Consider the following 24,149-nt stretch of genomic DNA (forward strand, 5'->3'; position numbering starts at 1 on the left):
CCCTGGCTTGGGGGAACCATATGGGACGCCGGGGGATCGAACCGCTGTCCGTTCCTTGGCTAGCGCTTGTAAGGCAGACACCTTACCTCCAGCGCCACCGCCCGGCCCCCTGAAAGTCATTTTAAATTATTGAAACCTTTCGTTAGCAATATATATAGAGGACCACACCCGTCAGTGTTCAGGGGGTTACTCCTGGTTCTGCTCTAGGAATCTTACTGGAAATCAAACCCAGATATGTGGTCCACCAGGGACCCCGACCAGCGGGTAAAGCTGGGGACCACGTCAGTAATTCACAGTTCTCGAAGAAGAATCCGGCCTGAAATAGAAGAGGGACTGGGAAATAAAGAGACTCGAGACGAAGGGTTCTGATCGGAGTCCATTTAATAAAGGGAGAAATAGACCTTTTATAGACAATGCAAAACAAAGAGAGTAGGGGCGAGGCACAGTAGGAATTGCTGTAACTTTCCACGGGGACATCTTGATTTTCCAAGGTTAATAAGATTATCATCAATCAAGAGATTCACATTATCTTTGAGCAACAAAATACAAAATCTAATCTCAGCTTGGGCCTTTTGACCCCTGTCTTTACAAGGACATCTTGGAGCCTAGTGACTCCCTAGCTCTAGGCTATTTCTATTTCTTTGGGTCAAAGGGCAAAAAAGGCCACATGCAGCTTGTAAGCACTTTGGCTAAGACTTTCAGAGACTCCATTTTGATTAGTGAGAGGGCTTTTTAATTATTCCAAACAGTCCCCAACACAGATATGTCTAGGGCAAGGCAAACATGTTATCTACTACTGCTATGATATCTTTCTGGTGCCAGAAATAATAACATTTTTATTTTCAGTGAAGCAAAATAGTTTATTTTTAAATTAAAACTTACTGAGAAAGATTTGAGAGAAGATAAAGAGGTGAAATGTGTTCAAGAGAGAACACTGGAAGCAAAGGAATAAACAAACATGGGAGATACATGGCCAAGGTTGAACACAGGCTTGAAGGATTAAGCCTCACCAGAAATAACTTCAGAAATCACCTTTGGAAAAAAACTACATAAAAGCTAGTACTGAGCTGACATTGTGAAACGTAACTCTATTGCCATTGCTAGTATGAGAAACAAGACGTTCTAATTAGTTTCACTGCTGTTATCAAATAGTTGACACAGGAAGGAGGAAACGCTGACTACAAAGTATAGCTTTATACAGTGGCCATGGCTTTTCACACTGTTTTATTGCGATATATTCTTTCTTGAACATATTTGTTTCTAAGTTATTCCTAAGACACTGACGGAATATCATAAGTGACGCATGCCAAATGGAACCAGAATGTGCAGATACCTAGATATGTGCCTTTTTAAAGAGCTCCTTAGAAAGGGAAAGAGCAAAAGAGCAGGGGGGGGTGGAGGGAGAGAGGGAGGGAAGAGGAAAGAGAGAGAAGAAAGAAAAGGAGAAAAGAGAGGGGAGAGAAAGGAGAGAGAGAAAGAGCGAGCGAGCTAGAGCAAGAGAGGGAGAGAGCTCATTCAGTGGACTGGAGAGTATTAATAGAGGTACAGAATGTGTTTATTTGCACACGGCTGACCTGGGTTTGACCCCCAGCATCCTCTATGGTTCCCTGAACACCGCTAGGAGGGATCCCTGAGCACTAGGAGTAACTAGTGATCTCTGGCTCATTAGCACAGCCAAGTTTAACCCCTGAGCACAGCTGACTGTGGCCCAAAAGTTAACCAGCTCTCTGAGTGATTCCACAGTACAACCTTGGTTCCAAATCACTGCCCTCACAGGAAAGTAATATTTTCTCTAAAATAAATGACCCATTACTCTTTGGAAAAATAAAAAGTTTAGGTGCTTACGCTCCCACAATGCTGATACTTCCTTCTCTCTCAGGATTTCCAAGACATTTCACTCTGCCTGCTCGTTCATAGAAAGAGGCAAGCCGGGTACCAAGATATGCAGGATAGCCACTCTCTGAAAATTGGCAGGGGGTGGGGGGATTAAAAACAGAGATTTTAAGCTAGTCCTCTCAAATCTAACCAATATTTCTTACATTTTAAGTAATGTCAAACTTACCTGCAGGCATTTCAGCAAGGCGACCAGAGATTTCTCTAAGAGCCTCTGCCCATCTGGAGGTAGAGTCTGCCATCATACTGACATGATAGCCCATGTCACGGAAATATTCCGACAGTGTAATTCCTAAATTGGAATGAGCATAGTACAAATGATAATCCTGTACTTCAGACAGCATTTTCTCCCTTATGAAAAATTTTAAGCAGTTTGCAAGTTTAGAGATAGATTTCTAAGTTGTGTCAGAAGAGCAGGCAAGAAGGCAGAAGTGGAGCTGCAGAAGGAAAGGCCTTTCCGCAAGTTCACATACCACTGGTGGCCCTAGACCAGCTGCTGGCTATGTCCTACAAGCAGCTGATGCAGCTGTCCAGTACCTTGCAGCGGCGGTGCCTAAACCAGGGCCTGTGTCTGAAGCAGCACTCCATGCTCAAGTGCCTGCGCAGGGCCCAAAAGGAAGGAGGCGTCACCCAGGGAAAAGCCCGAGGTGGTCAAGATGCATCTTCGTGACATGATTATCCTGCCCGAGAAGTGGGCTACATGGTGATCATGTACAACGGCAAGACCTTCAACCAGACGGAGATCAAGCCCGAGATGCACGTGGGAGCCCTGATTTCATCACTAACATAAGAGGGTCTATTCCCCCAGCAAACATCATGGGGATGGGAATAAAAGCAAACCCAAACAAGAGCCAAACAAAAAAAATGGTCACTTAAGTTATAGAGACTTGTGCTCACTTCGGCAGCACATATACTAAAATTGGAACGATACAGAGAAGATTAGCATGGCCCCTGCGCAAGGATGATACGCAAATTCGTGAAGCGTTCCATATTAAAAAAAAAAAGTACAGAGATTTGGGGATGTTTCTATAGTTAAAGCAATGTAAAATATTAATAGAAAAATAGTAAAAGAGGGGCCAGAGCCGTGGTGCAAGCGGTAAGGCGTTTGCCTTGCTACGTGCTAACCTAGGATGGACGGCTGTTTGATCCCCCAGCGTCCCATATGATCCCGCAAGCCAGGACCGATTTCTGAGTGCATAGCTAGGAGAAACCCCTGAGCGTCACTGGGTGTGGCCCCCCCCCCCAAAAAAAAGAAAATAGTAAAAGATAAATCATCTTATGATTATTATAAAGATAGCTCAAATGACTGTAGCACATGCTTTGTATCCAAGGGATCTGAATTTGATCCTGGCACCACATATTCCTCCAAGTGTTGTCTGAATCAGCCACATGTAAGGAAAGACAAGTGATTTGTCCCTGCCCAGGACAAATCAAGTACTGAGCTGGAATAGTATCTGAGCACTGCCAGATGTGGCGCAAAAACCAAACTGAAGAGATAGCTTCAAGTGCTGAAGTTATGTTTTGCATGTGGGATTCTATGCCCTGAATACTACTGGTGTGCCCCCTAAGCACAGAGCTGGGAGTAGATCCAAGCACTGCCAAGTTCTGCAGTAATTACCGACACACACCCCAAATTTATATGACACACACACATACAAACACATATCGTACACCATGTTTATAAATGTTTTATGACATATTCTAAGATATATAAACAAATATTTCTAAAAGCTATAGATACATCTTAGTTTGAGTATTTTAGAATGAAAGTTTATGAAAAAACTGTTGCTAGGTAATGTGCTCAAACTAGATAGATGCTATTGTTTTTATCCCAACTCATGTACTCACCAGTATAAATAGAGGCTTCTCTAGCAGCAACAGGCATATTGGAGGTATTGGCCACAAGAGCTGTCCTCTTCATAATTGACTCTACTTTGCCATCAACTTCCATTGTGAGCTAAAGAAACAATCTGTTAGTGATCCTCAGTTTTAAATGAAATGTTGTAACCCTCTTCTCACCACTGTCTATATTGAAACTTCCTTATAATCATTATTTCCAGAGCATTTATTCCCCAATCACCCCCCCTTTTACATACCTCATACTGCTGTAAAGTGAAGCATTATTTCCATTTTATAACTTATTCTCTGTATACTGTATCTATATCAGTATCTACATCCAGACATATATTTTGGTATTTGAGTCACATCTAGCATTGCTCAGGGTTGACTCCTGGCTCTGTACATAGTGCATAACACCAGCAAGGCCTCTGGGACCAAATGTGGTACCAGGAAGGAAGCTGCATGTAAAGCAAGTGCCTTATCAGTTTTTACTATCTCTCTGGTCCCTTAAGCACAGATACATTTAAGAAAATTGCTTAAGAGACTTTCAGCAGGGCCCGGAGAGATAGCACAGCAGTGTTTGCCTTGCAAGCAGCTGATCCAGGACCTAAGGTGGTTGGTTCAAATCCCGGTGTCCCATATGGTCCCCCGTGCCTGCCAGGAGCTATTTCTGAGCAGATAGCCAGGAGGAGTAAACCCTGAGCAATGCCGGGTGTGGCCTAAAAACCAAAAAAAAAAAAAAAAAGAAAAAAGAAAAAAGAAAAAAAGAAAAAAAAAGAGACTCTCAGCAAATAAAAATACTGAGTACTTTCCATATTCAACACTATTTTATTTTTTCTTTCTTTTTATTACTATTTTATTTATTTATTTTTTTTGCTTTTTGGGCCACACCCGGTGATGCTTAGGGGTTACTCCTGGCTATGTGCTCAGAAGTTGCTCCTGGCTTGGGGGACCATATGGGATGCCGGGGGATCGAACCTCAGTCCGTCCAAGGCTAGCGCAGGCAAGCAGGCACCTTACCTCTAGTGCCACTGCCCGGCCCCTATATTTTATTTTAATTATGAGAACAAAGATGCAAAGAAAGAGGACAAGGTAAAGTTACAGTGGAAGGACAATCACCCATAAACAGAATTCTCAGTAGTCCTATTGCTGATATACAATTTTTTTTTTTTTTTTGTTTTTGGGCCACACCCGGCAGTGCTCAGGAGTTACTCCTGACTGTCTGCTCAGAAATAGCTCCTGGCAGGCACGGGGGACCATACGAGACACCGGGATTTGAACCAACCACCTTTGGTCCTGAATCGGCTGCTTGCAAGGCAAACACCACTGTGCTATCTCTCCGGGCCCCTATTGCTGATATCTTAACTTTGAACTTTCAGCCAAAGAACATTAAGAAAAATAAAGCAGAACCTATGTACAATTGCTTTGTCCCTCAAGTCCTCAGATTATAGTACATAATATTTCTTAGCAGCACACAAAGCAATCTAAAGACATAACACTTATATAACTCCTTAAACATTGAAGGCAAAGTACTTTTTTACATTTCCATGCATATGCATATTAGTTTAAGTTAACCTCAAAAGTTTAAGTGGTTTGTTTCTCTTAAGGATTAGAGTCAAAGGAGCACAGTAAAAACGGTGTTAGAGTGGCAATTATTGTTTGCATAGGCCCACCAAAATATGAGGGACATGGAATGGAAAAGCTTTGGCCTAAATACAAGGAGACCCTACCCCTGAAGTTTCCTGGCATAAGACCAACTCTAGGCTCCAGCAAACTAGTTTGTCCAATCCAGGTCATTGTCTGTAGTGCCAATACACTTTTTTTTTTTTTTTGGTTTTTGGGCCACACCCAGTGGTGCTCAGGGGTTACTCCTGGCTGTCTGCTCAGAATTAGCTCCTGGCAGGCACGGGGGACCATATGGGACACCGGGATTCGAACCAATCACCTTTGGTCCTGGATCGGCTGCTTGCAAGGCAAACACCGCTGTGCTATCTCTCCGGGCCCGCCAATACACTTTTATTTTTCACACATTCTCTGTTGTTGGTATCATGTTTCTGTATTAAAGATCCTGGAATCTGCATATCCTATATTGCAGTCAGGATGGTGCAGAGCGTCCTCTTGTTTCACCTCACAATTAAAGGGCAATGCAGAGAACCCTGTCCTGTAAGCAGATCATTGTTGTTGTCAAGTCTTCTTAGCCAACACAATTTATTAACTACAAATCAAAGGAGACCAATGGTCTAACATTCTCTGAGAGTTAGTCAAATATATATAAATAATATGTGTACACACACACATACCTCTGGGAAGTCACGGAGGACTTCAGCCATCTCATTTCCTCTTTCACCACATCCTACATAAATAATAACATCACTGTTCGAATACTTGGATAGAGACTGTGATATCACTGTCTTTCCACAGCCAAAAGCCCCAGGAATTGCTGTAGTTCCTCCCTGTACACATCTAACAAAGAAAACAAAATATGTATCATAATAGGAGTTGGCACAACTGATTGGCCAACTACATAACATATACCTGACCTAGGTTGATTCCTAACACTACATGGTACAACCTGAGTGTCATCAGGTGGAACTCTGTCGACCCCAGCACTGAGCTAATGTTGCACCTCAGGCCACTAGGCCAGTTGTCCAATAAATCTGTGTAGTCCCTGGACCTCCTGCGTACCACTTGGAAGGCAACATCCCCATCTACTAAAAAAAAACTAAAATTAAAGGAAAAAGAGTGAATAATTTTGAAAGTTGTCATATAAGACAAACAAAAGAACCTAAAAGGGACCCTGAAATGGCTTAGCGCTATAACTTCAGGCCAGATATGAGATGTGACTTACATCCTTAGCACTATCCCACAAGCCAATGCAAAGAGGCTCTGTTGTATGGCAACTAAGAATTACAATAAAATATATGATCTGTGGCACACTACAATCAGGTGTGTGCAAGCACCAGAGATGAGGTGTACAACCCTTTGTGAGTACACAATTAAGGGTGAGAGCACTGCATCCAAGTATGTAATTCGGGGTTACTGCAACAATAGAGGAAGTGAAATAACAATGATATCAATAAAAGGTAAATGAAGGGAGAATAAAATAATAAGACCACCTAAGAAATTGATAGCTTGCTATAAATATAATGGTAGATGAACAAGAATTTTAATGTATCAAATCCATCTATGTTTATTAATTACCTATTTACAAAATACTTCTTAAATATTAAGACCTGTGCTTGCAGAAGCTGAAGAGACAACAGTAAGAGAGCAATGTTTCCACACAGACTATTTAGGAAGCAATTTAAAACTTTCTTTTTTTTTTTTTTTTTTTTTTTGGTTTTTGGGCCACACCCTGTGACGCTCAGGGGTTACTCCTGGCTATGCGCTCAGAAGTTGCTCCTGGCTTCTTGGGGGACCATATGGGACGCCGGGGGATCGAACCGCGGTCCATCCTAGGCTAGCGCAGGCAAGGCAGGCACCTTACCTCCAGCGCCACCGCCCGGCCCCAAAACTTTCTTAATATATGGTGCCTAATTTTTGAAAAAGGAGCAAAAAATCCTAAATGGAATAGGGAAAGCCTCTTCAATAAGTGGTGTTGGCAACTGATTAGCTACTTTCAAAAAAGCGAACTTAGACCCCCAGCTAATACCATGTATGAAGGTAAAATCCAAATGGATTAAAGACCTAGACCTGAAACCATAAAGTATATAGAACAACACGTAGGTAAAACACTCCATGACATTGAGACAGACTAAAGGCATCTTTAAGGAGGAAACAGCACTCTCCAAACAAGTGGAAGCAGAAATAAACAGATGGGACTATATTAAGCTGAGAAGCTTCTGCACCTCAAAGGAAATAGTGCCCAGGATACAAGAGCCCCCCACTGAGTGGGAGAAACTATTCATCCAATACCCATCAGATAAGGGGCTAATATTCAAAATATATAAGGCACTGACAGAACTTTACAAGAAAAAAATCATCTAACCCCATCAAAAAATAGGGAGAAGAAATGAACACTTTGACAAAAAAGAAATACAAATGGCTAAAAGGCACGTGATAAAATACTCCACATCACTAATCATCAGGGAGATGCAAATCAAAACAACTGTGAAGTAGTAGCCTCTGAGCACCATCAGATGGAGCACTAAATAAAATTTTAAATAGGACCTGAAAGGAACTAGAAACCAGCTTGATAAACAAAAATAATATCCCAAGCAGATGGAACAAGAGGTCCAGGAAACAAGGGGAAGAGATTATTTCTTGAGAAATTAAAAATGATTCAATACACCTAGAACATGTTGTATAAAGAAATAAGAAGCCAGGAAGCTGAGACAACAGTAGATGGCAAGCAATGATCATTAAGAAGGTTTTGTAGAACTTAAGGTGTGTGTATATTTTAAGAGCAATGAAGAGCTCTGAATGATAAAGGACCAAGTATGTTCTAGATAGACCACTATGTCATTGGGACAAATACTTAAAAAAAAAGGAAATAGAAAAGACCAGACTACACATTAAGATGGATGTGCAGCAAGAAAGTTTAGATGATTTTACAAATCATCAATTAATATTAGAGTAAGTTAAGAAGAGTACTGCATTGTTTTATTAACAAGGACTCAAAATTTAGGCTCAAAATTTAATTTTTTTCATAAATATTTAGAAATAGCACTTTCTGAGTTAGAAAAAAAGGCTTCACTGGTAGAACAGTAGTCCATAGTCACTGACAATATATAATAGATACTGCATATCCAATTTACATTCTAGATAGAAATAATTACGAACTGTATAGATAAAGACATTAAAAATTTATCTGCAAATACTGAAAGAAAAAATCAAAGACTTTTTCCTGAGGGAAAACCATGGGCTACAGCTCCAACTTACGGAAAAAGGGCATCAAGTACTCTCTGGCCTGTCCACAAAGGATTATTGGCTTGTAGTTTCTCAATGACAGGCCGAACTTGACGTACAGGCCAAACTTGGACCATGGTAAACTTCTCTTTTACACCTTCAAATTCAAGCTCCAAGACAATATCCTATAAAAATACAGTAGAATTTTAAGGAGTCAATTTTATAAATATTTTTTCCTCTAAAATCAAAGCATACCTGGTTCTTCTTAGGGATAAGCAAAATTGGTAAATTCTGTGGAACACAGTATGGAGACTCCTCAGAAAACTTAGAATTGAGCATAACCGGGGCCGGGAAGGTGGCACTAGAGGTAAGGTGTTTGCCTTGCAAGCACTAGCGTAGGATGAACCTCGGTTTGATCCCCCGGCGTCCCATATGGTCCCCCCAAGCCAGGAGCGACTTCTGAGCGCATAGCCAGGAGTAACCCCTGAGCGTCAAACGGGTGTGGCCCAAAAACAAAAACAAAAACAAAAAAAGATGCATGTACACCTTTGTGTGCTGTAAAGAGTACAATGCATTCACTGCTGTAATGAGTACAATAGCTAAGATATGGAGTCCACCTAGGTGTCCAATGACAAATGAGAGGATTATGAAGATGTGATATACACAATGGAATACTATGCAGATGCAAGAAATGATGAATCATGCAATTGCTGCAACCTGGTTGGAACTGGAAGATATCATGTTGAATGAAGTAAGCCAGAAGAAGTACGACAAACAGAATAATCTCACTTATCTGCGGTATATAAAATAATCGAATTAGGAAATGTAATTAATACAGAGGGGGATGCCTAGATCACCCTTGATCCCAGAACCTAGGGAGAAAAAGGAGAAAAAATCAAGGAGGGAAGGAAAAAGATGGGAAGTAATGGGGAGTAGGGGTCTGGGCTTCAGTTATAATGAGGCTGAGGAGAGTGGTATAGCTATGTATCTAAAGAACAGACTCAACAACAGTGAAAGTATGAAATGTATGCTGAAATCACCAAACTTCAATGTGCCTTCCGGGGGTGGTATGCAGGAGGTGGAAGGTTGGTTGAGGAGTGGAGGATGATGGAGTATGGGAGCCTGGTGATGAGAGTTGACACTGGTGATAGGATTCGTGTTGAATTATCGTATGCCTTATACTCAACAACTAATATAGCATTGTAAATCCCAGGTTTTTAATTAATTAAAATTTGTTTAAAAGGGGAGATTAATACCTTTATTTTTTATTTATTTATTTTTTTTTGGTTTTTGGGCCACACCCGGTAACGCTCAGGGGTTACTCCTGGCTATGTGCTCAGAAGTTGCTCCTGGCTCGGGGGACCATATGGGACACCGGGGGATCGAACCGCGGTCCATCCAAGGCTAGCGCAGGCAAGGCAGGCACCTTACCTTTAGCGCCACCGCCCAGCCTGTACCTTTATTTTTTTTTTAACAGCCAGCAGTGCTCAGGGGTTACTGCTGACTCTTCGCTCAGAAATTGCTCCTGGCAGGCTCAGGGACCATATAGGATGTCGGGAATCAAACCTGAGTCTGTTCTGGGTTGGCTGTGTGCTAGGCAAATGCCCTACTGTGCTACTGCTCCGGCCAAAAGATTAGAAATGTTTATGCATTACACTAGTTTCAGGTATACCAAGAATGATTTGATATCTGTCTATATTCTGAAATTATCACATAAAAATGGCAGTTAACATGTACCAGGTTTATTTTTTAATGGAAGAGGACTTTCTAAGATATATATATATATATTTTTTTTTTGGTTTTTCAGGCCACACCCGTTTGATGCTCAGGGATTACTCCTGGATAAGCACTCAGAAATTGCCCCTGGTTTGGGGGGGCATATGGGACGCCGGGGAATCGAACCACGGTCCTTCCTTGGCTAGCACTTGCAAGGCAGACAACTTACCTCTAGCGCCACCTCACTGACCTCAAAATCTATTTTTTTTTTGGTTTTTGGGTCACACCCGGCGGTGCTCAGGGGTTACTCCTGGCTGTCTGCTCAGAAATAGCTCCTGGCAGGCACGGGGGACCATATGGGACACCGGGATTCCAACCAACCACCTTTGGTCCTGGATCGGCTGCTTGCAAGGCAAACGCCTCTGTGCTATCTCTCTGGGCCCCAAGATCTATTTTCTTAATAATCTTTACATATGCAATACATGCACAACAGTTTCATAACTATAATCACCAAACATACTTTACAGCTTCAAGAAAGTTATATCTATAAATTTCATCTTTTGACTCTACCCATTAGCCCACTCTGGACTTACATAACCACCTCCTGCCATTAACAATTACCACTGTTCTTTTAATCTCTGAGCTTGATTTTTCATTTTGTTATTGTGTTATCAGATGTCATATATAAGTGAGATCATAAATTATGTTTTTCTCTGACCTTATTTCATTTAGCATAATGTTCTGAGAGCTTTCTACCTGAAAGATCATTGGTAGTTTTGCTTTATTTTATTTTATTTTTGCTTTTTGAGCTATACCGGGTAGTGCTCAGAGCTTTCTCCTGGCTGTGTGCTCCAGAGACCCTATGGGATGCCAAGGATTGTTACTTAGGCAACTTGCAATTGATATTGGAATATATTGCAAATAATGCTGTAAAGAAGTGCACGTATCTCACAAGTCAGTGTTTTTATTTTCTTCAGAAATTCCCCAATTAGAATTCCTGGATCATATAGTGGCTAAATTTTCCATTTTCTGAGGGATCTCCAGGCTGTTTTCATAGTGGCTACATAAAATGACTAATTCACAACAATTGTAGATGAGGATTCCCTTTCCTCTATGCTCTTACCAATACTTGTTTTCTCTTGCTGGGTGGTAATAGTCATGTTAACAGGAGTGAAATTATGTATCACACTGAGCTTTGATTTGCAATTTCCTGAGGACTAGCAATACTGAATGCCTTTTCTTGTACCTGTTAGCCATTTCTTTTTATAATAATTTTATTTATTTAAAGAAAATGAGCTGTTAGACATTTATTCAAAAATAAAAGCAGTATTCTCTGCTTTTTGTACTCCCAAAAGTTAATTAAAAATTTGTGGGAATTTACACCTTATATAAAAATATAGAACACTTAGGGCAATAAAACCAAGTAATTATTATATGAAACAGGCCACAAAATTACTTTTTATACTTACGGAAGTGTCATAGTTCCCTGGTGGAGCAATGTAAGTTATAGTCCCTTTTTTTCTTGGAGGTAACATTATTTTATGCTTGATGAGAGAGTTCTCATTGACAATTCCATAAACATCTCCACCAGTTATAAGACTACCAACCTAAAGAACAAATAAGTTGGCTTTACTACTGAATTTATTGAAAAATAAAACTATATTCTTTCTTCCTTTTTTAATTATTTTTATTTTTATTTTTTTGGTTTTTGGGTCACACCCGGTAGCACTCAGGGTTACTCCTGGCTCAGCACTCAGAAATCACTCTTGGTAGGCATGGGGGACCATATGGGATGCCAGGATTTGAACCACCATCCATCTTGGAGTGACTGTTTGCAAGGCAAACGCCCTATCACTGTGCTATCTCTCCAGCCCTTAATTAAACTATATATCTATGGTACATTTTAATTTTATCTAAGAATACAAAATAGCTCAAATTGCATAAATTTCACATTCTCTCTGCAACTTTATAAATCTCAGTTACAAAGACATACCCGAAGATTTTTGCAAGGTGTAAAATCCCATTTTAAATCTCTTCTAAGAGCAGGCACATTAATTCCTCTGGGAATGTAGATACTTTTGGTCATAGCCCTGATATCTGACAAAGGTCTTTGAATACCATCAAAAATGGATCCCATAATGCCAGGTCCAAGCTCTACAGAAAGCGGTTTACCAGTACAGAGTACAGGATCTCCAACAGTCAAGCCAGCTAGAAGCCATTTTGAGGAAAATTTACTAGGTAAGTTTAAATACTATAAAAATAAAAATAAAATACCATAGTTTAAGAAAGAAATGATACTCAACATATGTCCTAACAACAAAGTAACATGAAACTATAAAACTATAAATTGTATTTTCATTTTTATTTTAATTTTTTTTTGGTTTTGGGTCACATCCAGCAGCGTTCAGGAGTTACTCCTGGCTCTACACTCAGAAATTGCCCTGGCAGGCTTGGGGGACCATATGGGATGCCAGGATTTGAACCACCGTCCTTCTGCATGCAAGGCAAGCGCCCTACCTCTATGCTATCTCTCCGGCTTCTGTACTTTCATTTTTAACCTGATTATGAAGATTTTAAATCCTCAACAAAATTACTTCTATGGTAAAACCCTCAATCTTTGCCAGCTAGACCCTACCATTAATGTTTTACTATATTATATACATATCCCTCTTCCACAACATATTATTAATAAAAAAAAGCATGTTTAAAAAAATTATTAAGGGGCCGAAGAGATAGCATGGAGGTAAGGCATTTGCCTTTCATGCAGAAGATCATCGGTTCGAATTCCGGCATCCCATATGGTCGCCCGTGCCTGCCAGGAGCAATTTTTGAGCATGAAGCCAGGAATAAACCCCTGAACACTGCCGGGTGTGACCCAAAAACCACACACAAAAAAAATTATTAAACAAAAGTGAAATCGTTGTTCAATCTAAATAAAATATGTGGGATTGGGGCCGGGAAGGTGGCACTAGAGGTAAGGTGTCTGCCTTGCAAGCGCTAGCATAGGACAAACCACGGTTCTATCCCCCGGCATCCCACATGGTCCCCCCAAGCCAGGGGCGATTTCTGAGCACATAGCCAGGAGTAACCCCTGAGCGTCAAACGGGTGTGGTCCAAAAACCAAAAAAAAAAAAAAAATGTGGGGCTGGAGAAATAGCATGGAGGTAGGGCATTTGCCTTTGATGCAGAAGGTCATTGGTTCGAATTCCGGCATCCCATATGGTCCCCTGAGCCTGCCAGGGGCGATTTCTGAACTAGAGTCAGGAGTAACCCCTGAGCGCTGTGTGACTCAAAAAGAAAACAAAACACATAAAAATAAAATATGTAATGAAACAAAGAAAAACCAAGCTCTTCTTACAAGATTTCATTTCTTTTCTCTTTATTTTTACACAGAAATTGAAAGTAAATGTTATGTGTAAAATCTAAGCATATTGGATATGATTTTATCTTTTTTTTTTTTTTTTGGAAGAAAAGCACCCCATGGAGCTCTAGGGTTATTCCTGGCTCTGCACTCAGGAATCACTCCTGGCAGGCTGAGGGTGCCGTATGGAATGCTGGGAATAAAATCAGCGTTGGCCATGTGCAAGCCCTCTACACAACACTACTATCTCTCCAGCCCCCAATTTTTTTTTGTTTGTTTTTGGGTCACACCCGGCAGTGCTCAGGGGTTACTCCTGGCTCCATGCTAAGAAATCGCTCCTGGCAAACTCAGGGGACCATATGGGATGCCGGGATTCGAACCAATGACCTTCTGCATGAAAGGCAAATGCCTTACCTCCATGCTATCTCTCCAGCCCTCCAGCCCCAAATTTAATTTTAACTTCTACATATTAACGTTATTCTGTATTTGGGGGGGGTGTTTGGGCTATACTGGTGATGCTCAAGGGTTACTCCTGGTTATGCGCTCAGAAATCGCTCCTGGCTTGGGGAAACATATGGGATGCTGGGGATCGAACCGAGGTCAGTCCTGGAACAGTAGCTTGAAAAGCAAATGCCCTACAGTTGCACAATCGCTCTGGCCCCTCAATGTTACTCTTTTATCTTTCTTCTATGTGTCCTTTTGAAGAAAAACCCCAATTGGCTTCTCCTAAATTTTCCTCATTATGAAAATGTTAAGAACAATGAAAATTCAGAAGATAATACCAATTTCTTAAAATAAGAACTTTCATATAATTTATTGTTTTTTTTTAACCTACATTCACATTTCATGTTACACCAATAGGTGAATCTGCTTCTATTTCAATATTTGAAATCTGGCTTATAGAAAAAGACAAGAAATGAAACAAAAAAGGATACAAGTTTCTTCATACACTTGGATAGTAGCCATGTCACCCTCCAAACGGATAATCTCTCCAACCAATTCACTGTGGCCCACTCTTACCAATTCATTCATGGCCGCACCTGCCATTTCACAGGCTGTAACCACTAAAAAAAAAATAAATAAATAAAAGAAATCAGTATTCTGATGACTAAAGGTTCTGTGATTATGCACAGATAATAAAAAACATTAGAGAAATTCAATTATATAATTCATACTTTCATAAAAATATAAAATCTGCTATAAAAAGATTTATTTTAGCAATTTCTTAAACATGATATAAAAAGACATACAAAATTAACATTACACTAAAGATTGTTCACTGAAATAATATACTGAAATATAAAGATTGTCCACTGAATTAATTTTGAAATTCTAGGATAGCATAGCAGGTAGGGCATTTACCTTACATGTGGCCAACTTGGGTTTGACCCACCAACCTCCCATATGGTCCCCTGAGCCTGCCAGGAATAATTCCTTTTTTGTTTTGTTTTGTTTTGGAGCCACCCCTGAGGGTGACACTCAGAGGTTGCTCCTGGCTATATGCTCAGAAATCACTCCTGGCTTGGGGGATCATTTGAAAAGCTGGGGATTGAACTGAGGTCCATCCTGAGTCAGCCTTGTGCAAGGCAAATGCCCTACTGCTGAGCTACACTCTGGCCCAAGCCAGGAATAATTTCTGAATGCAGAGTTAGGAGTAACCCCTGATTGCTGCTGGGTTTGGACCCCCCAAAAAACAACAAAAACAAAAACAAAAAAATAAAATCAAACAAAAATGTATAAAATTTTACATTGCAAACTCTTAATAACATTAAGGCATGTTAATAACATTTGATTAAAATAACATTTGATCAACCCAAGCAGCTATAAATATGGAATGCCAGGTTTTGAAGTCATACTTTAACACTAAAGAATCATCTATTAAAATTGGAATAAAAGCTTGGCCAGTAGCTAAAATATTATCAGTTTGGTATTCCTTTGACAGATAATATCTAAGACAGTAAGAGTTTTTACTTTCTTATATTTTATAGTTGGGTTTTTTTTTCTCTGTTCATTTGGTTTGGATTTTGGTTTTGGGTCACACTTGACAATGACTGGGCTTATTCCTGGCTCTCTACTTTTTGATCTGGTGGGCTTTCAGGGATCCTACAGGGCACTGGGGATGAAATTCAAATTAGTCACATGCAAAGCAAACACCTTACCAAAAGTATTATCTCTCTTGACTGGTTCTAAAAAGTATTCTGACAAGTATCATAATAAAGTAATGATAGTTCTACCTAAAAAGTTACAAATGCATCTACAAATGTTTCTCACACACCATAAAAGATAAGACACCACCACTGCTGAGATATTGGTTAAGAAATTCTATTTCTGGCCAATGGCCTCCTAGGCTGACCACTTAGTCCAGGAGACCAAGATCCCCCCCCCATGCCAAACTGGTTTTCAGGGCCAGGTTTGGCAACTGGGCTCTGGGGGGAGGGGGGAGGAGGGAAATTCCAATCCCATGCTTTTTCAAACTGGAGAGGAAGGCTGCAGCTTGACCCAGAAGATCCCACATGCCAGGATTACTGCTCCTCTTCTACGGGCATGGCTGGGAATCTGGACAGACAGCTGGCCAAAGGCCTCCAGAACTGACCAGTTAGTCCTGGAGACCGAGAGCCTCCGCCCCCCCCCCCCACCAGGCTGGCTTTCAAGGCTAGATCTGGCATCTGAGCTCTGGGTGGATGGGGAGGAGGCAAACTCCTCCCCCATGCTTTTTCATACTGGAGAGGGAGGCTGCAGCTGGACCCAGACGATCCCACATGCTCCTGCTCCTCTCCTACAGGTATGGCTGGGAATCTGGGCAAGTAGCTAGCCAATGGCCTCCTGGGCTGACCACCTAGTCCAGAAGACCGAGATCCCCCCATGCCAAACTGGTCTTCAGGGCCAGGTTTGGTAACTGGGCTCTGGGGGGAGAAGAAAAGAGGGAAACTCCTCCCGTATTCATACTGGACCCCCTGTAGCAGTTTCTTTTCTTACTAATACTCATTTTTATAACCGTGCGGGCGGTTATACTTTTTAAGCATTATCTAAAAATGTTCTTCATTCTAGATGGTTCCTAGGAAAGGAAACGGAATACCAAAGATTTGGATGATAACACTCAAATAGATTTTTAAAGTCAGTCTTTATGGACGTGACTTTCCATACTGACTCCAAGCCGAAATCACAAACAATTCATATATATATATAGTATATAGCCCCTGTCATGTATTGCCTCTCCCCTACCCCAGTGTCTCCTCTATCCCCTCATTTTTCAATCCTGATTCGTTATCTTCCCCTAATTTAACCCTTTTTACCCTCAGTTCCTAACTCGGTAGGCACCAAGATTGACCTCCTGCCCCAACAGACCACCTTCCAGCTCCTCAGTGAAAGACACACTCTGGGTCCCCGTTCTCATGCATCGGCAAAGAACTACAACCAGCACACCTGCTGACTCATGCTTGATGGCCCCTCTCACCCCCACCAAATCGTGGACTGTTGCACGATACAGGAATCGGCCTCAGCAAAACTCCCAGCTCAAAGACACTATATGGTCTCGTAATGCAGCAAAGCACCTCTCAAACTCAATTCCAAGGCCTGTGAATCGAAAAGTACCTTGGCTTTTACTCCCCACAAGAATATATCAAAAGACTTAATTGGGAGTCTTATATTGCCTATGGAAACTCAATACCTGTATAACAATACATCTTAAGATGTGTATTCCTAAATATACAAGTAGCCTCCTCCACCACTTGTTTTATTCGAATACTTTTTCTTTTTAACTCAGCTTTATTTATTTGTTCTATTTTAATATATACATTTTTTCTCTATCCTTACCATTTTTGGTGCTGCTTGGTACAAAAAGCCTTGACTGGGATAAAAGCTCAGAACAAAACCAGACGACAGAGACTGTGTGTGCAGCCTATCATCCTTACCCAGAATAGCACCAACAACACAGTATGACACCATACGTTTTTGTATGTGAACAGTAAAAAAAAGGGGAAACCATAGACACAGAAACAAGATCTTATCTTCTAGGGATAAGAACTCACTTTTTATAGCAAAAGGGTGCCTCCCATCCTGAATATGTGTCATGTGGATACAACCAGTCCCCAGGAGATTGGACAGTGTTAGTCCAATCTGAAACCCCAGATCCCCAACATAGAAATGATACAGCTCTGGGCAACACCACCAGGAACTAAGCTCCATTGGGAGATTTATAATACTACTCTGACACCAACTTGTGCCAGTTTTGATATGACAACGAGGAAAGGAAAACTTGACCTAAGACCAGGCTGTCCTATCACATCACCTAACATTAAATGGAAATCAGAAGAGATATCGTCCTTTGAACTGTGAAAAATAAGAGCACCAACAACAGAAAACTGACTTTGACAACCGTGACTGAACAGAGCCTACCTTGGGACTAATAAGGAAAACCCTACCCTAGGCTGTAGTCCAGGACACATAAACAACAACAACAACAACAAGATGTCTTATTGCAGAGGTCCAACTTGGACAACAGAGACTGAGCAGAACCTTAGGATCCATAATATCCTAGGCATCAGCTTAGGGACTGAACGAAAACAGGGAGCAAGTGTTACAGAAGACTGAACACCACAATAACGAATGGATAGGAACCTCAACCTAGAGACTATCCTAAACCCTGACCTATAACCTGCGCAAATACCAAGATCGCTAGCTACAGTGGCTTGATTTTCTCACATACAACCGAGAGGAAACTTTCCTGGCATCACAAAAAAGCCTTTGGGATGGGGTAATGAGTATATATGGAGCCAGGGGTTGATCCCATGATGGTATGCTTCAAGGATGGAGAAACCCTGAATCTCTTAGGCCATGGGAATTCCCTTTCTTCCCCAATGCTTACTGTGCCTATGCACAAAAAAAAAAAAAAAAAAAAAAAAAAAAAAGTGGGGGAAACGCCAAACCCTACCACTCCAGCACACATACTTTTTCTTGTTTTGATTTGTTAGTTTTTTACTTTATTTTCCTTCTCTTTTTTCTTCCACTTTTCTCTTTCTTTTTCACTCTTGTAATTATTATTTAGAGATTTATTTTTATTTTTATTTGCCAGGTCCATTTTTTTTTCTTCCATTTTTCTTTTTTTTCTCTCTTCTTTCTTTTTTTGGTCACCAAATTTTTTTCTCCCCTTTTTCTTATCCTTTTTATCTCCAATGACGGTGGAATAGATGCTCAATCTACAATAAGCTGTAAAGTGGAGACCAGTTGCACTAGCATACTGGGGGGTAGAGGAGGGAAATATGGGATGCATACTGGGAACAGGGGCGGAGGGAGGACAGCACTGGTGGTGGGAATGCCCCTCATTTATTGTCACTATGTACCATAAATGATGCAGTGAAAGATTTGTAATGCACTTTGGTCATAATAAAAATAAAAAAAGAAACTATTTCTTATAAATACTTAGGATGTGTATTTTTATTTTAGATCATATTATTTTGAAAGCAAAAATTATTTTTCTGGCAGAAAGGGAAAATGGGCCATTTTCAAATATGTGCACAAATAAATCTATTTATAATATTTAGTATTCCAGCAGAATAGATTAGAATTGTACAATATGCAAGAAGAAACTATTGATGTATTAATATTTAATAAACATGTATTATAACAATAAAGATTTAATGTTGGGGCCGGCGAGGTGGCGCTAGAGGTAAGGTGTCTGCCTTGCAAGCACAAGCCAAGGAAAGACCGCTGTTTGATTCCTCAGCGTCCCATATGGTCCCCCCAAGCCAGGGGCAATTTCTGAGCACTTAGCCAGGAGTAACCCCTGAGCATCAAAAGGGTGTGGCCGAAAAACCAAAAAAAAAAAAAAGATTTAATGTCTATGACTACTATATAACTAATACAATGAAAGACAAGGTATACCTAAACTCATATTTCATAAACTGTAGTATATGAAAAAGTTTCCATAAGATTATTCTTGGAATTGTTGTATATAAAAGTATTTCCTTAGGATTGTTCTGTGACTATTGCCCCACCTAGCCCTTCCAGGTGGGGCGCTGTGGAGTTGGCAATAAATAGCTTGATGGACAGGGGAGAGGGGTCCTTTTGCGAAATAAACTATATAAAGTTTGTTGGAACAGTAAGATAAGGTGTTTGTCGGGCATGTAGCCAACAAGGGTTAAACCTCAGTTGTTCATTTTTTAATTTTTTAATTTTTGGAGTGGGGTTTTGGGGGCACACCCGGTGATGCTCAGGGGTTACTCCTGGGCTGGGGGGGCCATGTGGGATACCAGGGGATCGAACAGTCCGTCCTAAGTCAGCTGCATGCAAGGCAAACACCCTATCGCCGAGCCACTGCTTTGGTCCCTAGATCTCCAATAAGTTTTTCTTTTCTTTTTTTTTATTTTGGGGGGGGGTCACACCCCTCAGCGCTTAGGGGTTCCTCCTGGCTCTACACTAAGAAATCGCTCCTGGCCGGGGATTCGAACTGCCGTCCTTTTGCATGCAAGGCAAACACCTTACCTCCATGCTATCTCTCCGGCCCCTAAGAACTCTATTTTTTTGTTTGTTTTTGGTTTTGTTTTTTGGGCCACACCCGGTAACGCTCAGGGGTTACTCCTAGCTAGAAGTCACTCCTGGCTTGGGGACCAATTGGGATGCCAGGGGGATCAAACCGCGGTCAGTCCAAGGCTAGCACTGGCAAAGGCAAACACTTTACCTCTAGCGCCACCACACCGGGCCCTCCAATAAGTTTTTCAAGCACTGCTAAAAGTGATTCCTGAGGACATAAACAGGAGTAACCCATGAACATTGCTGGGTGTGGCTCCAAGCCTCACCTCTCCACACAATAAAATTGGTCTTTTATCTTTTTTTTTTTTCTCCCGCGCCCTCCTCTTTTATCTTATTAACTACTTAAAAAGTATATCCATGGGGCTGGAGAGATAGTACCGTGGATAGGGCACTTGCCTTGTACCATGGCATCTGGGTTTAATACCTGGCATCTGATAAGGTCCCTCAAATACCACCAGGGTAATTCCTGAGTTCAGAGACAGGAGCAATCCCTGAACATTGCAAGATGTACCCAAACAAAATATATACCCCTAAAATTCCATGTTATAAATTAACAATAAAACAATAAGAGAAAATAATTTTTGAAAAAGGCCAGTTTACTGTAAGTTTCAGAAAAATTCTTTTTTTTTATTTTTTTTTTCAGAAAAATTCTTGATGAAGTTGTTTGCCTTTTCTAAAATAGTTTGGATTTCAGCCTATTCTTAAGCTATTATAAATTATCTCAATAATTATCTCATTTAATATTCATTATTTGAATGATTTAATTTAATATGAATATTAAATGATCCCTTCTGATATAGGATTTCCTCAATTCTTTCTTATTTAGTTTCTGGCCACACCCATTGGTGCTCAGAAGTTAGTGCTGGCTCTGCACTCAAAAATTACTCCTGGCAAGCTCGGGGGACCATATGGGATGCCGGGGATTAAATCTGGGGTTGGTGGCATACAAACCAAATGCCCTACATTCTGTACCATTGTACCCACCCTGTATTTTTTTCATTCCTAATTACCAAAGACATCTTTTTTTTTTTTTTTTTTTGGTTTTTGGGCCATACCCAGCATTGCTCAGGGGTTACTCCTGGCTGTCTACTCAGAAATAGTTCCTGGCAGGCACGGGGGACCATATGGGACACCGGGATTCGAACCAACCACCTTTAGTCCTGGATCGGCTGTTTGCAAGGCAAAAGCTGCTGTGCTATCTCTCCGGGCCCTAATTTATTTTTATTGCTTGTTACAAAATGGCTACTGGAAATATATAAAAAAAAATGCTTCAGTAAAAGAATATTTGTGAGGGTCTGGAGCGATAATGCAGTGGTAGTGTTTGCCTTGCATGTTGCCAACCCAGGATGAACCCGGATTCAATCCCTAGCACCCCTTATGGGCCACCCCCCACCACACACCCCCCCCCCCCGCGCCTCCCAGAAACGATATCTGAGCACAGAGCCAGGAGAAGCCCCTGAGCACTGCCAGGTGTGGCCCAAATCCCCCCAAAAAAAGAATTATTTGTGAAAATTGTCACTGCCAGAGGGGTTAGTAAGCTGTCTGCTGCTAGTTGAGCCTTCTGTGTTATTGTCTTTTGTTTATTGTGCTTACTTTACCACTTAATTCGGCATATCCATACTGGGCTGTTGAGATTGTGAAATCTGGTGGTATTGTGAAGCTAGGATCTGTAGAACAGGATGATGAGTTTTAGTGGCTTGTCCTGTCTTGAGTCTCAAGATTAGTCGTGAAGCTGCAGCAATGAAATCTTTTAGGAAGGACAGTTTATGTAAGTGATCATAAACTTGTGTATGTGGGTATTTTTTTTTTATCTTTTGGAGGTGTTCAGGTAACCATGAGGTACCTGTTTGAATATCAGGTGCCTTTATGCAAAACAAATACTCCCAAACTTTGAGCCTTCTATCAAGTCTCAAATGTGTATGTATTTATATATAAAACAATAACATTATTTTTCTACTGATATTATTACTTACCAGGTCCTGAGACTCCATACACATAACCAAATGTGCTTTCTTTATCTTCATCAGCTATTTTGGGTAGCTTGGAGAAATCCATCATGTTAATTTACCTAGGATTTAAAATAAAAGTCATAATTTCAGGTTTTTGTTTTTTTTTTTTAATTTTGGTGTTTGGATCAACCTGGTGGTTCTCAGGAGTTACTCCTGGCAGGCTTGGGGTATGTTCTGTGTTGGCTGAATGCAAGGCAAACACCTTACAGTTGTGCTATCACTCTGGCCCATAATTTCAGGTTTTAAAACAAATATAGTCAACTCTTCCCTTAAGGCATATGCTTGAATAATTTCCTCTTCAAATAAAATGCAAAGTAATATAGCATTAGCTACAACATAACAAAATGTTATATGTCAGTCCATATATTACAATGAACCCTTTGCCATTTTCTATAAAACACACACATCCTACTTTAAGTGTTTGTTCATATTCTTACTCCCTGTTGGAATATTCTTCCTGATACTGCTCTTATATTTCCTTCAGATCTTTCTTCAAACTTCTCAAAGAGGCTCCTTTCTTAGCCTACTCATCATTTAAAATCGCAATACATCTCTTGCTTTATTTTTTGTCAACAAGTTATATTATATTGAAATTTTGGTGGAAGCATTTTTTTTTTCCCATTTTGGGAGAGGGATCTCCCAGGCAGTGTTTAGGATTCAAAAGGCCATTTCTGGAAATATCTAATCAACCAGGCCTGACAATGCAATGCTCAAGGCCTGATGAAATGATGAGTCAGGCCTTATAGAGCGGAAACCAAAGGGGTACCCTGAAGTCCTTGTAGGCCAAGAGGGCTATACCCAGCAGAGCTAAAATGGTTATTTCAGGGCTCAAAACGAAATCCCACAAATGCCAAACATCAAACATGTACTCTAACCCCCATACTATTTTCCCAGGTCCTCCTTTTCCTTTCTTCCAGCAATAGAGAAAAAAGTTTAAGAAATGTAATTTGGGGCCGGAGAGATAGCATGGCGGTAAGGCATTTGCCTTTCATGCAGAAGGTCATCAGTTCGAACCCCAGCGTCCCATATGGTCCCCCGTGTCTGACAGGAGCAATTTCTGAGTATGGAGCCAGGAGTATCCCCTGAGCCATGGCCGGGTGTGACCCAAAAACCACACACACACACACACACACACACACACACACACACACACACACACACACACACAGAAATATAATATATAATTCAGGGGCCCGAGAGATAGCATGGAGGTAAGGCATTTGCCCTGCATGCAGAAGGTCTGTGGTTCGAATGCCGGCATCTCATATGGTTCCCCGAGCCTGCCAGGAGTGATTTCTGAGCGTAGATCCAGGAGTAACCCCTGAGCGCTGTTGGGTGTGACGAAAGAAAGAAAGAAAGAAAGAAAGAAAGAAAGAAAGAAAGAAAGAAGGAAGGAAGGAAGGAAGGAAGGAAGGAAGGAAGGAAGGAAGGAAGGAAGGAAGGAAGGAAGGAAGGAAGGAAGGAAGGAAGGAAGGAAGGAAGGAGAAAGAAAGAAAGAAAGAAAGAAAGAAAGAAAGAAAGAAAGAGAGAGAGAAAGAAAGAAAGAAAGAGAGAGAGAGAGAAAGAAAGAAAGAAAGAGAGAAAGAGAGAGAAGAGAGAGAAAGAAAGAAAAGAAAGAGAGAAAGAGAGAGAAAGAGAGAAAGAAAGAGAGAAAGAGAGAAAGAAAGAAAGAGAGAAAGAGAAAGAGAGAGAAAGAAAGAGAGAAAGAAAGAAAGGAAAGAAAGAAAGAAAGAAAGAAAGAAAGAAAGAAAGAAAGAAAGAAAGAAAGAAAGAAAGAAAGAAAGAAAGAAAGAAAGAAAGAAAGAAAGAAAGAAAGAAAGGAAGGAAGGACATAAAATTTCCATTAGTCAGGGGCTGGAGAGATAGCATGGAGGTAATGCGTTTGCCTTTCATGCAGAAGGTCATCAGTTCAAATCCCGCCATCCCATATGGTCCCCTGAGTATGCCAGGAGCAA

The 24,149-nt window shown here is 40.8% G+C and overlaps 1 protein-coding gene, 1 non-coding gene and 1 pseudogene across 2 annotated transcripts in view; 2 read left to right on the forward strand and 1 right to left on the reverse strand.

Moving 5' to 3' along the window:
* The window catches only part of LOC126026055 (V-type proton ATPase catalytic subunit A-like), a 29,614-nt gene extending 7,365 nt beyond the window's left edge, over window positions 1-22,249 (reverse strand). The window contains exons 1-9 of the mRNA XM_049785772.1: window positions 22,159-22,249; window positions 14,593-14,721; window positions 12,290-12,504; window positions 11,766-11,903; window positions 8,614-8,765; window positions 6,033-6,195; window positions 3,742-3,850; window positions 2,063-2,185; window positions 1,846-1,960 (exon numbers count right to left, since the gene is read on the reverse strand). Coding sequence (XP_049641729.1) covers window positions 1,846-1,960; window positions 2,063-2,185; window positions 3,742-3,850; window positions 6,033-6,195; window positions 8,614-8,765; window positions 11,766-11,903; window positions 12,290-12,504; window positions 14,593-14,721; window positions 22,159-22,243 — 1,229 coding nt within the window. The 5' untranslated portion in view covers window positions 22,244-22,249. The remainder of the gene's footprint in view (window positions 1-1,845; window positions 1,961-2,062; window positions 2,186-3,741; window positions 3,851-6,032; window positions 6,196-8,613; window positions 8,766-11,765; window positions 11,904-12,289; window positions 12,505-14,592; window positions 14,722-22,158) is intronic.
* On the forward strand, window positions 2,211-2,683 carry LOC126026271 (40S ribosomal protein S15-like; annotated as a pseudogene).
* Window positions 2,783-2,889, forward strand: LOC126026643 (U6 spliceosomal RNA). The gene has a single exon (XR_007501867.1). It is a non-coding gene; the product is annotated as a U6 spliceosomal RNA (small nuclear RNA).
* Window positions 22,250-24,149: the final 1,900 nt, after the last annotated feature.

Source organism: Suncus etruscus, chromosome 13 (genome assembly GCF_024139225.1).
Source record: "Suncus etruscus isolate mSunEtr1 chromosome 13, mSunEtr1.pri.cur, whole genome shotgun sequence".
NCBI lineage: Eukaryota > Metazoa > Chordata > Mammalia > Eulipotyphla > Soricidae > Suncus > Suncus etruscus.